This window comes from Amblyomma americanum, chromosome 11 (genome assembly GCF_052857255.1).
Source record: "Amblyomma americanum isolate KBUSLIRL-KWMA chromosome 11, ASM5285725v1, whole genome shotgun sequence".
NCBI lineage: Eukaryota > Metazoa > Arthropoda > Arachnida > Ixodida > Ixodidae > Amblyomma > Amblyomma americanum.
In genome coordinates, this window is record NC_135507.1 from 18,132,428 (window position 1) to 18,148,194 (window position 15,767).

The following is a 15,767-nucleotide window of genomic DNA, read 5'->3' on the forward strand; positions in this document are numbered from 1 at the left end:
TTTGGTGGTTTATTTTTGTTATTCTTGTAAATTACCTAGAGCCAGAGACTTTACTGCTTTACTGTAGTAAGTCTGGCCTACAAAGACATAGTGGCGCTTTGCGTTTGGTCACGTAAAGGGTTCAGCCGTATCCATCCATTCATGTCATGTGTCTGCCGCCATAGGCAGGAACCGAACGCATTGGCTGTGTATGCTTTCCCCGTTCACTTGTTTATTTCTTGCGGCCCGGCTATGCCAATTTGTGCAATAATCGGTTGTCCGATCAGATCCAGTTCTGCTCGTAGGCCTGGCGTTGGACAGCCTTTGGGCATAGGGTTGTTCTGCTTGCCTAAAGTAATAACTTGGCAGTGCGAGCGTACGAGAATGCTAAGCGAAAAGCGACGCGCCTTGTGGTTTGAACGCATAAACAGAAGAGACTTGATGAATCCAAAGCATCTTCGTGTCTGTGGTCGCCATTTCATCACAGGTAACATTATGGAAAAAGCAAAACTCTCCTTCCTCCATGTCTGGGTAATATGATTGTGTGCCAGCGACGCCGTATAGCGATCGCCATGTTGGTGAACCGGGACCACGGTAAATGCCTGTGCCCTTATCTATCCCGCCCATACCTCGGCACCATGGGGGTGGCTCAATAATACTCGCACTCACACTTGTGTCCACTCACTTGCATTCACAGTCATGTCAACTCACAACCACACACACACACTCATATATGCCCACTCACAGCCACTCACTCACACTCATGTTCACACACACTCATATCCACTCACTCGAACTCGCACTTACGACTTACACTTATGACGACTCATTCTCGCAACCACTCACTTGTGCCCACAACCACTCACTCACACTCGCGTCTACTCACACTCAACCGTTCATTTACCCTCAGGTCCACTCGCATCATAAATATTCACTGAGCCCTAGCATAGCGCTTGGGTCGTGCAGATGTGATGGTGAACCGCCTGGAGCTCTGTCGCTTCCTTAATTTGGCCAATTTTTACAGTTTCAATGCTCGAAGGAAGTGGTCACTTATCTTGCATCTTCCATGGCCCGAACCATTGTTACGCATGTATGCTGCCGCGCTTGCTGCTGAGATGGTGTGTGTCAGCTAAGGTACTTAGACACTTTTTTGAACAATGTCTAAGTAACAATAAGGAGCTTGCTTTGGCAATGGTGCGTCCGTGAGTATGCATGAACTCATTAGAAGCACATGGCAACTGTGAATACTTTTTGCGGCGTGAGAAAGGGAGAGTTTTTGAAAAGATCGAGCGAGTTGACCTCCTCTGTACTCCATCGAACTGTCTTACCCTATATACTGACTCATTGCAGCTCAAAATATCTTGCGCGCATGCCAACGGTGCACTAGTAAGGCAAACAGCAGCGAAAGATTGGTGTTCTCGTGCCGGCGGAATCCTCTGCTTTGGGTGTCCAAGACACCGGCATGATGTATTATGCTGTCTTGAGCATGCTGGGCAGTGAATATTTGCTTCGCTCAGCTGTCAGCAACATGAAAATAGCTATGCGGATACCGTCGTCCCTAAATACAAGCAGCAAACTTGTCCATCGCGTCCACTCGCCACTCATCACTAATGTACACTCGCCACTCATCTCTACTCACACTCACAACCACCCACTTGCACCCACACACATCTCCACTTACACTCACATTCATTTGCACTCACACCCATGACCATTCATACTCACATCCACTCACTCGCACTCACGGATGTGAGTGTGAGTGAGGCGATATGAGTGCATTCATGAGTGAGTGTGCCATCCTATGAATTCCCGCCTGTTGCCACTCTGCCTATGTGCACTGTGGAAGCTATGCGTGGTCCACCATTGTATATGGCGCATGTGACGTCACTTGCAAGCCATGGAACTGCACGGTGACGGTGTTAGAGCTTGCAGAAGCGATCGCGGTTTCCTTGAGTGTGCAAAGAATGTTTCTACGCTTTCAAAGTTTTCTTACAGAGGTAACTGGTGTACCTCATTTAGTTTATGCACCATTTTTGTTTTTTTTTCATAATCATCATCTCTAGATGTGTGCATGTGCTGTCAGTTTTTTTCGGCTGCAGCAGTATTAGATGTTTAAGCATAATGTTTGCAACTTTGACGATTGCCTCACTCATATCTATTGATATGCAGGCAGACCTTCGAGGCTTATGGACGACAAGAACCCTGACTGGGCACCATCTCTATATCTGGGCTATGAGCCAGGAGAGTTTTGCAATTGTTTCCAGTGCCTTAATAAGGCCAAGGGAAAGAAAGTACTTGCAGTTGTACCAGGAATGAGTTCCTGCCAGTCCTTTCTACACGATGAATCCTTACCAGTCTGCTGCATGGACTCAAGAGCAGGTATATATGTTTTTATACCATACTTTCGTTATGACAAACTGCCGTGGGGTACTTTTCTACTTGCATAATCACAGGGCATGAAGTACTCCTTTTGTTATTGTGCTTTCAAAACAACCCAGTGTCGTGTAATACCAGCTGTATGTTTTCGTTGCAGTCATGCACATGTGAAAATGTGCTATTGTAGTTTGCTTTACGCTGCTCGGTCAGAGATTACATGTGGTTGAAGGTGGCTTCACACTTGCAAATTGGTCATGTATGCCTTGAAGGGCTTTCAGGGGAAAAGCCATTACAGAAAAATAGCCAATAAATGGGAAGTTCGAGTACGGTATAACAAAATATGTGTTGACATGATCACGTAAGCTGCTCACAGTCTGCAGGCTCGAACTCATTAGCTAGCTACTGCTAAACATGAGGCTGCATGTTGCTCAAGCTATTATAGGCATAAAAAACTTGTGCACATTTGTATAGTCGAATACAACTTAAGTCTGCAGTAAAGCTCCACCCACATTCAGGAACGCCGCGCAGAGTTCCTCTGTGACAAAAATGTTTAATTCTTGTTACACAATAAGAAGCTAATCACGAGAAAATAATTTTAAGGTCTAGAATTTTGGCACCTGCTTTGTTTAATTTAGTCAAACATTAAAAAGCTGATTTTGTTTATTGTTGTGATTGGCCAGCAGAGTAATACGGGATGGCGCAGACCATTGCCTAGTGTTTCCAATGGCTGTTTTTTTAAGTTGTGTCCTACTCTAGTCTCCGTTTATAATGTATGAATTTCAGCATAGTTCATGTGCTTATGAAAATGCACACAGCACTCTACCGTAATAGAGAGGACTCAGCTTGAAATGAAAGGCCTGCTGGGAGCCAGTACCTATTAGTAACCAGCTGCTAATGGGGATTTTATCAAGTAAAGAACAAGCGCTTCTGTTCGCACCTGGTCACATTCAATTTCAACAAATTCTTTCTGGTGTTGTGTTGAACCAGAATGGTAATGACCACATAGCAGAATTCTTTTCCCCCCTTGCATCTGCTCTACAGCACGCCGGTCACCCACAAATGCAAAGGCGGCAAGACGATCATCGCAGAAGTGTTGTGCTGTAGTCGGATGCAATCACTCCATGAGGAAGCGCAATCTTCTGCTCCGGGAAACATGCTCCAATCATGGGACACCTAGAAGTAGCTGCATGTGTGGTGTCTACAGCCTGCACAGGTTCCCGTCAATGCCAGAGAGCCTCCATGACTGGATCACAGCATTGAACAGGGAGAACTATGTTCCAAGTAAAGGCTCTCGAGTAAGCATGCACATGTTTTTTGAGCATTCTCAGTTCACATTAATCGGGCCGTTTGCACAAGTCATTATGGCTAATGAATTACATCCATGGGAAGGCGGAATTGAGCTCGATGAAAATTGGTTTGTATTGACGCATTTTAGCTGGAAATGCTGCTGTAAGTGCTGTTTCTGCTGCTTTCATTATACAAAACAGCAGGAGTTTATACAGACTTTTGGTCCTTGTGGTGCTCAGAAGGAATTTGAGGAATGGGTTTTCTGGGGCCGTAGTGTTGATGGATATGTATATCACTGAAAAGTAGGCTAAACTGCTGTCCCCTTAGATCAGTTGTGTCCATTCACTGAGAAATGGATAAGCAGTAATAGCAGATCGAATGGGCCTTTATACGTAGTACTTCTCTCTAATTTCATGCACTGCACACCTACTGCAGGTTTGTTCCATTCATTTTGTTGATGGCAAGCCAACACCAGCGAATCCAGTGCCAACATTGTGCCTGGGCCATTCTGGAAAGGTAGGATTAGCATGCTACCCTTATAATGGCCTTTATGGGTGGACGCGGCTTTCAAATCCCAAATAATGACCAAAAAAACTGATTTTAAAAAATTTTTGTTACCGCATGTCTGCCACGTTTTTTAAGCTGTCCCAAATTTTCACTGCTCACATCGACCAGGAATTAGTATTCTAAAAAAAATTATTTTGCGAACTGTGGTGGCTGTGCATTGTAAGGAAGTGCTAGAACAATTGGCGTTTTTCTCTGTTATGGTTTTCTGCCTAGGTACGCGCCTTGCGGAGCAGATTTCTTCGCAACCGTTTCACCTATTTTGACACTGTTTGTTCTGTTGCACCTCTAGGGCATTAGTGTAGGTTAACACATTCTTTTGCTTTTAAATGTTCTGAATTTTAAATTTCTTGTGTGAAATCTCCTCCTCAGTGTAGATATGTCAATGGACACTGCATTGCAGAAATTTCAAAACCAAAGTTCGTGCTACGGAAAAAAAAAAAAAATTCTAACAATGCCTTCACCTGTGGCTCGCCAGTAGGAATAAAATTAATGTTCCAGCCTTCTGCCACATTTTCTTAACTCTGCCAGCCTGTTCTCAAGATTGAGGAAAAATATATATTACAAAAAAATTTTCTGGAAATACAACAGTAAAACTTTGTGAGAGTACTCATAAAATTATTTCTAATGCGCTAAAAAAAATTTCATACAAATGCATTAATAAATAAAAAAAATTCCTGTAAGCCGCATCCCCCCTTGAACAGGGGACATAAATGTTTCGTACTTTCTTTGCCAAAAGTAACAAGAAGTGGAGGGCGTGTTTCTCAGCTGTATAGTGGAGCCCTCATGGTGCCTCTAAAGACCGAAAGGTCTCAGAAGGTAAGGACAAGGGCTCTCCTTACTTTACATGTATTTAGAGCTTAGGGCTGCCATAAGTGCTCCGCATGACAGCTGAGCAGCAAATACCATTGCCTGGTTACTTTTGGCAAAGACGGTAGATGCACAACTGCTTCATTGATTTTTTTTTCGTCATGATTTTTATAGCTTATAAGAATACTACTTAAGTTGGTAGTAGCACATGCCATCCATGGTGCGTGAAAAAAAAAGGCACCTGTGTACGTCACGTATTTACTGATCCTGAATGCACCCTTTTTCCTGAAGAATGTATGAGCATTGGGGGATGTATTCATTACATGGATTAATGTGAGCTAAAGTTGACAGTTTTACTGCTAAAATAGTGGTTGCATTTATTATGCAAGTAAATATGGTATATGCATGCGTACAGTTTTATGGTTAGCACACATGTATTCGATGTCAGTCAAGATCTGACAAAGAGAAATAAGATACGACTGTGTAGCTTGTTTGGCAGGCACTCCTTCGATGCTGCATGCCCAGCAACAGGTGCTGATCCTTCCTGACAAACTACTACACCTTTCTCTGCAGGTGGTTGTTACAAGAATGCATTATGTCGAAGACCTTGAACTCCTGCCCGCAGCAGCAACATCAAGTGAAAAACACCCAGAGATGGACAAGGTTTCGAATCATGGCGATTCATTAAGGCAGATAACACAAGAACTATCGCCTAAGTATTCAGAACCCAAATTTGGTGCACACCAGACATCGGTTCACACACAGTGCAGCGATCTGGACCTGTTCCAGTTGAAACGAAACACTTCGACACAGGTGGCTATCCCCCTCAAGTGCGATGCCACATGCCAGGCTGAGGAAATGGGGAAAGACGCCACTGTGCAGTGCAGAGGACTGTATGATAGTGTGCTTGTTGAACATGCCTATGCTAGCGTGTTTGAGGAAGTGTTCTGTTGACCTTACCTAGATGCATACCGTTGTCTTTCTCACCAAGTTTGAAAAAAATAATAAAATATGTGTGCTTGTTGGCAAAATATTGTGGTAGAAAAATAAGCAGCACGAGAGTGCTGCAGGAAATGCAGTGCTTTGTGCGGATTGCACTTCAGCGGAGAAAGTGCATCAAGATCACTTTGTGCCAAATGCTAAACCAAAGTTTGATAACAGGCTAGCAGTGAACTCACCTTGAGAAAAATGCAACTCACCTTGACAGCGACCCCCTCTAATTGGTATGGTGCAGGAGGGGCGCAAATGTTCTCCCTAATGGTTCCTCGTTACCCTCAAGAACACGCGCTGCTATGAATTTCAGACCCACCCCTTATAAGGAACCTTTGTATGCGTGTGGAAGGTGCTATATGCTAGCAGCTGAAACATGACAAGTAGTGGAATCCCTCTGCTCCTGGCGTATGTTTAAAGTAGAGGAGCGTTGGCATTTTACAACCCACTGCTGGCTTGGATACTTTGGTTAAATCTCTTGAGACCAATCTAACCTGTGCTTAATAGCCAGATAGTTTTGTCCAAAATCTCAACGATGCTGACCTTCTTCAGGTATGAGTTTAAAAAATTGAACTTCAGCATACTTTTACTGCTGTAAACCAAAAAGTCCAACCTCTGGTTACGGATTAAGACCACTCACCTTCCTTATCACAGAAACAATACTTGAGCCCTGTTGTCACCCAAATGTTAACACCGATGATGCACTCGGTCATCACCTTGATGCATTATTAGTGCTTAAAACTACAATACAAAGCTTTATTGCCCTCACAATCAGAGGCAACACATCTCATACCTATTTATATTGGTTTCTTAAGAGGTCCAATTTGTGAAAGGTATAGACATTTCCTCTGAGGGCTTTCTGGGCGTCATCACAATGATTCATTGGGCTGTTGTGTGCGGTTGTGTGCACCCTGTGATAGCGCTGTGGAAGCGGCAACGGAACCGGTTTGAAACAGCTCAAATAGGATATGTCTCGACAGCCTCCTCGACTAACAGAATGGTCTATATGCATTGCGACGTTTGATGTCAGGGCAAACTAGCCACCGTCACCTAACCAATATTGCACAAGCAACACATATTAAAAAATAATAAAAGCTTCTCTTACAGTTTCTGAGTAAACAGCCGCAACAAGTAGAAAAAATAATTTACATGAATATGAGAATATATGCTATAAAGTAACATGAACGATGAATGACTAGCTATCACAGTTCGCGGCTCAGTACAGTTCTTCGACTGTGGGTCCCGAATGGTGTGGAGCTGCCGAGGCATGCTTAGGTCCCTGCTGCTGCTGCTGATGGAGTTTGCTCATGATGGGCATGTAGGCCTGCTGCAGCTCCTTGAGCTGGTGCTCGTACTTGTACTTCTTGGCCAGGCTGTTGGCATCAATCCATGAGATGGCCTCCTTTCACTTGGACAGCACGGATTCCCTATCGGAAGAAGTTGTCCCGGCCTCTTCGGCGGCCTGCTTGACCCCTTAGACGTAAGATTTTAGGGGGTTACGAGTGGCCACCCTCTCGCTGTGTGTCGTCCTACTGCTTGAACCTCTCGGCCTCTGCGAGCATGCGCTCGGATGTCCTCCTTGTAGAGGCGGCCCTTGTCGTTAGTGATGACGTGCATCGTGGATCGCAACTCGCGCATACCTTGCAAGACATCGCAGACGTTCACCACCTACGCGGACAACCAGCCGGCGGTCACCATCCAGGTGTACGAAGGAGAGTGCGCCCTAACCAAGGACAACCACCTGCTGGGCACGTTCAACCTCAACTGCATTCCGGCGGCGCCCCGTGGTGTGCCCCGGATCGAAGTGACCTTCGACCTGGACGCCACCGGCATCCTGCAGGTGTCGGCCCGGGACAAGAGCACGGACAAGCAGGAGAGCATCTGCATCACTAATGACAAGGGCCGCCTCTCCAAGGAGGACATTGAGCGCATGCAGGAGGACGACACACAGCGAGAGAGGGTGGCCGCTCATAACTCTCTGGAATCTTACATCTATGCGGCCAAGGAGGCCGCCGAAGGGGCTGGGGATAGGCTGACTTCCTCCGATGGGGAATCCGTGCTGTGCAAGTGCCGGGAGACCATCTCATGGATCAATGCCAACAGCCTGGCTGAGAAGGACGAGTACGAGCACCGCCTCAAGGAGCTGCAGCAGGCCTGCATGCCCATCATGAGCAAACTCCACCAGCACCAGGGACCTAAGCATAGGTCAGCAGCTCCACACCATTCGGGACCCACAGTCGAAGAAGTGGACTGAGTTGCAAACTGTGATAGCTAGTCATTCACACTTCCATGTTAACTTATTGCCCATAGTCATGTAAATTATTTTTTCTACTTTTAGCAGCTGTTTACTCAGACACTGTAATAAAGGGATGCTTTTTTTCTTTATATATGTGGCTTGTGTGTTCCTGGTTTGGTGATAAGTAGTTAACCTTGACACCAAACTTTTTTTTATGGTTGCTTGCTCAGTGCAACAGCAAACTTCGTGGCATGTGAGCTTGCATAACCCCAGAAACTAGTGCAGACCAGAAGAAAAGGAAGAGCATGATGGTGCACGGTGTCTTGTGCATAAAATTCTCCTTGCTGGTTGCTGTGCGCTACTTTCTTCACTTGTCTGAATGGTGATCTAATTGCATGGTGTTGTTACATGTAAGGATAGGTCATATTGGGGTGGTCTAGTCTTGCTCATTCAGCTGTGAGCTACATTTCAGCAGTCGGTTTTCAAGAGTTACAATGGAAGAGTAATTGCACACTAATATGAGAAGCATGACAACTGCATTTTATTGTTAGTTGGGAGTGACTTGTTAAAGGAAAAATTAACTGTGCTGTTCTTAGCAGTTGCTTTTCTGGTGACTACCTTGGGAGTGCTTGTAATGACTGTAGGTAAACTGAAACTGGCTAATGGCTGCTGGCTAAAAGCAGCACTTAATACATGCATTTCACTGCGGTACAGCAGTTAAGCATAACGTCCAATTGCTGTGTAGCAGAAAGCATCCGAGCTCTCCAGCTTGCAGAAAAATGCAGCATTTTGTTTGCTATGGAGGAGAGCAACTTTACACAGTGGATTGGAGAAACAGCAGGTATGCTTCTGTAATCTTGCGACAGGCAACACCAATTTGCATGCCACGATTTGAAGCAGAACGTATGAAGTAAACCAAAAGTTAGGCGCGTTGGTATCTGTGTCCAACTTTTGAGGCTGTTATGAGCGTTGGCTAGAAAAGTTTGGTGAGGTTTTCTCCATATGTGCACCGATCAGGAATTGATCTTCTCACCTGTTCTTTTCATATGACTGTTGTCTGTATTTGCTTGTGTTAGTGCTTTATTTTTGACCTGCTATGATATGAGGCTTCATAACACCCCAACAGTGCCTCATATGTTGCACTGATTGGCGTTGAAAATGCAACCATTGCTAGACAGTTGCATTTTTCTTGAAGACAGTGACTGAACATTGTGCGAATCCTCAAATGGGTAATAATTAGGCCAAGTGTGATAGTGACAGTAGTCATCACTAACTCTGGTTACTAGCAGCGAACATATTAGGATAGGACAGGAATAACTTTATTAAAATGCCGGCAACTGATTGTTTAACACATCGCGACGTTGGCCAAGCGTCGACCCGTGGTTATGCCCTACTCTGCACTACCCCAGTTCAGCCCGTTTATGGTGGGTCATGAGGCATGTGCTTTTCGAGCGCACCCCGGGCCTGCGGGATGGCCCATAGCAAACATATTTTTGTCACATATTTCAAGCCAGACAAGGGGATAAACTGCTGGGATGGCTGTTGTTAAGGGCTTTGCTGCCAGCATTATCATTTTGCTACTGTGTTACTTAGTGCTCACAGTCTTCCATATTCCGTTAGTGCATACACGAAAAGTCATTAATGAAAGGAATTGGTCATTTTAGCACCTGGTAGCAATTGTTTGCACATTAGACTCCTACCAAGGTTTGTGAACCATCTGAATACGGAGACTTCACTGTGCTACGTGATTGGATGCATGGCCCGAATCTACACGACAGCTGGGAGCTGCTAGCCTTCAGTTTAATATGAGTCTGTTATGAGCTAAAGACACAATACGAAACTTACAATCAGCTGCTGATCATTGTTCTTTTTGGGATAGTTATGCAAGTGTGCACCTTTGCTTGCTGATAACATTTACTCTGCCTCATTTTGGGTCTTGGTGGACTGAAGAGAACTTTTACGACTTATGCTGGTAGCTGCACAGGCACGACTCCTCAGCATCCATGCAGGTTGCTACGGTAACACTGTGTGTCACACAATTTTGTCAAATAATCATCCAGGTATTGAACTTTGCGAGGATACCAACTTGGTGCTGTGAAAAACGGATGCACCAAACTTGAGAGAGCATTTGAGCACTACATGTTTAATGTTCTTTCCTTCTTTAGTGAAGGCAGGGTGTAAATGGATTGCTTCATGTGACTGTTTTTTGTGCTAGATAATTGTTGCAGCAGTGTTATGGCCAGCGCTGAACCTTTTGCAGAGCACTAGTACCGCATCAGCCAACACCCCTTCACACTCTTCAGCAGTGAAGGAACAACAGGTAAGAAGCAGTGGGGATGACATGATTGCTAATGAGCAACTTAACGCTCTTGAGCATGCAAGGGCAGTTTTTATGAATACTCTGGAGTAGACTGTCATTAACCTCCCAGCGGACTTGGAGGAGCCAGATTCGTCATTTGTCATGGGTAGTCCAGGTACTAAATGACCATTTTGGTACCATTTTGAAAAAAATGTGTCCATTAATGGGTTGAAGGGCTATAGACACCAATTATTTTGGTTGCATGTTTTGTTATTTCAAATAATGTTGGACATTAGCATACATGGAGCAGCCCTTCATAGTCGCCTATGATAGGTAAATAATTTGCAATTTAATTTCTTCTAAATGCCATTTCTGTTGCTGAATCGCCAACAAATGATGACTGTGACGTGTACTTGGAATCCTTTGTTACCGGGTTAAATACGATTTCTACCCAAAAGTAAGTCTTCTAGGAAACTGTTTCCATGTGGACATAGCTGAAGACACCGCAAGAAAATTGGCAGACATCACGTACGGACATCCAGAGGAGCATTTTCAGTCAAGCGATCACTTTTAAACTTCTTTTAAGGCTTCTTAATTATGACAATGCCTAATTTAAGGTCAAGCTCGAACAGTATGTTTTGGAAGCAAAAGCGTGGATGCCTACCATCTCATTGCCGCCACTGTATCAAGTGCTATTTGGGATAAAAGCGGCCTGCTTCTATGCTCTTCTGCGTTTGAAATGATCACATTTCTACTGAAAGAATGTTGTTGCAGTGTACAAACAAAAGCAAAAAAGGTGCTTCAGGGATGCGTAAGTGTGTGCTGCAAAATGATTGCGATAGATGAGAAAAAAAATCAGATTTTACAGGTTTACAGTGCAAGCTGCTATTTGCATATTGTTAGCAAAACAAAGTGCAAAAAGCTGAGCGCACTCTTAGCAAACAGCTAAGAGTGCTTGGAAGTCAATGTGGGCCAGTGGATAAAGAAATGATATACTGGACGTACTATGCATCTCGTTCTTTACATCTGGTTGGTGTGTGCTGGTTGCTTCATTTGTCTGTACAGACTATATGCGTGCAACTGAGTTACTTAGCAAGTATAGGTGCTGTTGGCACTCGTCTAGCTTACTCAGCTCTAACAAACACCGAGGCATTTATTTTTTGGAATTATAATTAATGGGCACCAGTCTTTCCCAAAAGTGATGGTCAAAGTTCACGGTACTGCATGTAATGTCTACAGAGTAGCAGGGAGGAATAAGGGACAAAAATTACTCCCGTCTACTGTGTGCACAGCTGTAAGCTGTGTAGTGTGCCTTTGTAGTAGTTCCATATCTGATGGTCATGGAGGCCTTGGGAGTGCTTGTGGTTGGTGTAGGGAAACTGGCCAGAATTAATCCAAGATGTGCAAAAGCTGCTGGCTGTATGCAGCTTGTATGTGTGTTTGCCTGAGGGCAGCATCTTCAAGTACAACTTAGCCAGAAGCATTCGAGCTCTTTCCAGCTAAGAAATTTGGCATTTTATTGCGAGGAAGGAGATCTTGCACACTTAGTCAACTACTCAGTGACGTGGCTTGGAAAGACAGTAGTTATGCATGTGTAATGTAGCTCCATAGATGATTATGCTGCACTAGCATTATTTATTTATTCATAAAGTACTTCAAATAAAAATGACTTCAAGCAGTAGAGGGAACAATTGATATGCATTACAAGCAAAAAAATTTAATACCAAAGTACATAAACACTAGTATTCAATAATTTATGTTTCAAAAAATGACAAATACATCTATTTTGCTACATTTAGAACTTTTGGCTCAGCACTGGAAAATGTCCTACATGAAGAAAACGATAAAATTTTTGAAGGAGAGAGAAAAATTATGAAGTTCCCTCTTTGCTCTAATGTTCACTTGTATGCTAGTTCAGTTGTAAAAGTGCTCTGAAGCCTGCTGGAATGTGTGTGAATCTGCTTGTTGTTTTTGAGCCATGGTGCAAAACGTGCTCACACTGAATTGCACCTTTTTGAGAGCTCCTAAAGAGGAGGGAAATGAAATGGCTTTGACCATACTCACTAGATAGCAACACAGATCTTAAATGAAGCTAGGGAGGACCTCTTTACAGTACTAAACTTCCTTCCATGGCTTCCACATGTAGGACTCCATTGTCCAATATGCTGGACAAATTTTACACCGCTGTTTCTCGGGATGATATGACAGCTGCAGAATGCTTGACTTCCATCTAGGGTGGGGCTGTAGTGAGACTAAGACAAATTAAATTTGAAGCATACAATCTGCTGCTGATCACTGTTTCATGAGGGTAGTTACGTAAGGGTGCACCTTGCTTGCTACTAGTACTTACCTTCGTGGCATGTTACGAAAATTTTATTTTCGCAACATGCCCCCCCCACCCCCCCGGTCAAGTTCGGGATTAAGACAGGTGTTGGCCCTTGCCTTATGGAAAAAAAGCAGTATTTTCACTCCCTGGCTGCTTACTAATCGCAGTATACCACATTTTTGATTCACTTTCGTTAGTTCGAATTTCAACAGATTCCAACTCTGCATTGGTACCCCATACATTTCTTCAACTTAGCAAAGCACACAGCTTTCGTTACTTAAAAATGCAGAAACTAATACCATGTGGAATGTGATGAAAAGTTTTGAAAGGAATGTAGAATGCCCGCTGAATCACAGAGGTATAGGTAAGTGGTCGTCACTGATGAAGTGATAAAAGCAGATTACTCTGGTGCCACCTAGTAACAATTATGCAAAGCACATAAATTTAGCGATGCTATGGACAATTTTTCGCACTGAAAGATGCATTGTAGGTTGCATTAACCGTGACAAAACTATAATTTAAAAGAAACGTACAATGCCCTCTGAACTGCATATGGTTTAGGTAAGCAGAAATGTCAACCTGAAACACATCACGGGTAGCCTTGTGGAGGAAGCGGTGAGGTTAGAGGCAACGAAGTGCACCCCAGGAGGTGTGGGTTAGAATCTCACTAAAAACTAAACCTTGCCCCCCCCCCCCCCCTTTTGTTTTTGCAAGTTTTCTCAAGGTATGGATGGGCAAATGCACAAAAATTTGCAAAGAGAGGTGAAAATGCAGCCATTAAATGAATTCTTGCATCAACAGCTGCATCATCTATATTACAGTTCTTGGAAGGAAGAAAATGTTGAGGTTGCATTTGAACACAAATGTGCCCACCGTGTGCAATATGAAGGAAGTGACTTGACAAACAACATAATACGGTAGTGCTCAGTCTACATACATTAATATAATTAGGAGTGAACTGTTGAGGCCTGATGAAGAAACAAAGCCATGTCATAAGGAGGCCAGACTTTATTTTCTCATTCCTCCTAGTAACGCACCGAGGACGTCAACGCGGATAGAATATAACAAGGCTAAGATTTTCTAGCGTACACAAAACACTAAGCGATATGTGAATTCGTAACTAAGCACCAAAACACAAATACAAAAGGTGCCCCCACTGTGAAATACGGCCTTCTTTTGTACCCCTGGTCCCACACTTTCACGGAATTGTATATGATGTGTACTGAATGTGTAAATTTGTTTAATTGCTGACAGCCTTGTTTCAATCAGAAATGACAATATACCATAATTTTAATTTCTCTCATGCATGTGTAGGAGCTCAGTATGCTTATGGTTCTTGTGGAAAGAAGGTATCTGAAGAGTAGCTGTGGGCAAGAGTACTTTTAAGAAATGCAAACATACATTATGGACAAGCAGCTGCCAACTGTAACTACAGAGACATCAGCAGCAAGGGTTTTCATTGTTAATACAATAAAAGCTCGCTAATTCGAACTAAAATTTTTTTTTTTTTCTGGGTTAGAGACCAGAAAAAATGGTCAGACTACCCTAAAGTTCAAATTATCGGCCCTGAAAGAAACTGACAGGAACCACTTGCATCATGGTAAATTTATCGAGTGAAAGACTGGGCAATGGTTGCCTGATTTTGAGATGAGAACAGCGTGGCAATGATTGTTGTTCATGTTTCCATCGATGCTTTATTGTGTGCATACTGTCAGGAGCATCGAAGTAGAACTGCTCCGAAATCATAGGGGCCTCCAGTGTCTTTCAGTGTGACATGGTGGAGCTCCAGCACTTCCGCATCACTCCCATCATAAGCGGCACCGTCACGTAAGGAGGCTTCATCACACAAACAGCAAATGCCAAGCAACGAGCACATAGGGAACGGCTCAGTGATGCCGAAGCAGTGAGAAAAGTGGGAACAAAAGCGACTCGCCAATCAGTGTCCAAAATGGTGCTCATCTGGGTTACGTTAGGCTGGCGCGAGGCTCAAAAAAGCAAAACTGTAACTAAGCAGTCGGACTGTTTTCAAAGACGGGACTGTCTGTTTATTGTCATGCCTGCAGTTGCACAGAAGTGCACGAGCGAATCTGCAGCATAAACTTAGGTCTTCAGTAGGGCTATTTCGATGATCTCTTGCCGTGCTGGTCATATCTGGATGCTCAGAATGCTTATCCAGAATTCCGAAACGGGGGTCGAATTAACAAGCTTTCACTGTGCACCAGAGCTTCAGGCAACTGCAGTTTTTGCAGTGTGTTCTCTCTCTTCATGGCAGGTTAGATAGTGCTGCCCTACGAACCTCTTTGGGCAGAAGCGACACTGGAATGACAGTTTTGGACCCTTGTGGGTACGCATATGTTTCAGGCGGTCTCCACAACGTGCAAAGACCATTGGACACAGCTCGCATTTGAATGGTTTTTCACCTGTGTGTGTCCTGAGGTGTGTCACAAGGTTCTGTTTTAGTGAAAAACATTTGCTGCAATGGGTGCAGCGGAATGGACGTTCACCAGTATGGGTGCGGAGATGATGTGTAAGGCTTTGTTTTACTGCGAAGCTGTTGCCACAGTGGCTGCAACGGTATGGACGCTCACCTGTGTGGGTGCGAAGGTGACCCACCAGGTGGTGTCTATTTGGGAAGCTGCAACTGCAGTGGTCACAGCGAAATGGACGTTCACCCGTGTGGGTGCGGAGGTGTGCAACCAGGTTGCTCTTCTGTGAAAACCTGCGACCACAGTAGTCACAAGGGAAAGGGCAATCGCCGGTGTGGACTCGAACGTGTTGCATCAGATGGCTTCTCTGTTTGAAACCCTTATTGCAGTAGCTGCACTGATGTTGCTGTGGGCCTGTGCTTTCACCCTGAGGGTTTCCCATGGTGGTATGAAGAGGCGCCCCAGAGCACTCTC

General features: G+C 44.2%; 2 protein-coding genes across 3 annotated transcripts; both read left to right on the forward strand.

Annotated features, from left to right (window-relative positions):
* Positions 1–122: 122 nt before the first annotated feature.
* LOC144110042 (uncharacterized) lies at positions 123–6,063 on the forward strand. 2 transcript variants are annotated; one of them, XM_077642845.1, is made up of 5 exons: positions 123–466; positions 2,149–2,358; positions 3,397–3,650; positions 4,078–4,158; positions 5,590–6,062. In XM_077642845.1, the coding sequence occupies exons 1-5, from the start codon at positions 142–144 to the stop codon at positions 5,968–5,970; spliced, it is 1,251 nt and encodes a 416-aa protein (XP_077498971.1). In that variant the 5' UTR covers positions 123–141; the 3' UTR covers positions 5,971–6,062. The 2 variants fall into 2 exon arrangements, with proteins under 2 accessions (XP_077498971.1, XP_077498972.1); XM_077642846.1 differs by lacking the exon at positions 4,078–4,158 and having other exon boundaries at positions 5,590–6,063.
* Positions 6,064–7,489: 1,426 nt separating this feature from the next.
* Positions 7,490–8,369, forward strand: LOC144110043 (heat shock protein 68-like). The gene has a single exon (XM_077642847.1). It carries the CDS (start codon positions 7,613–7,615, stop codon positions 8,258–8,260), a length of 648 nt encoding a protein of 215 aa, XP_077498973.1. The 5' UTR covers positions 7,490–7,612; the 3' UTR covers positions 8,261–8,369.
* Positions 8,370–15,767: the final 7,398 nt, after the last annotated feature.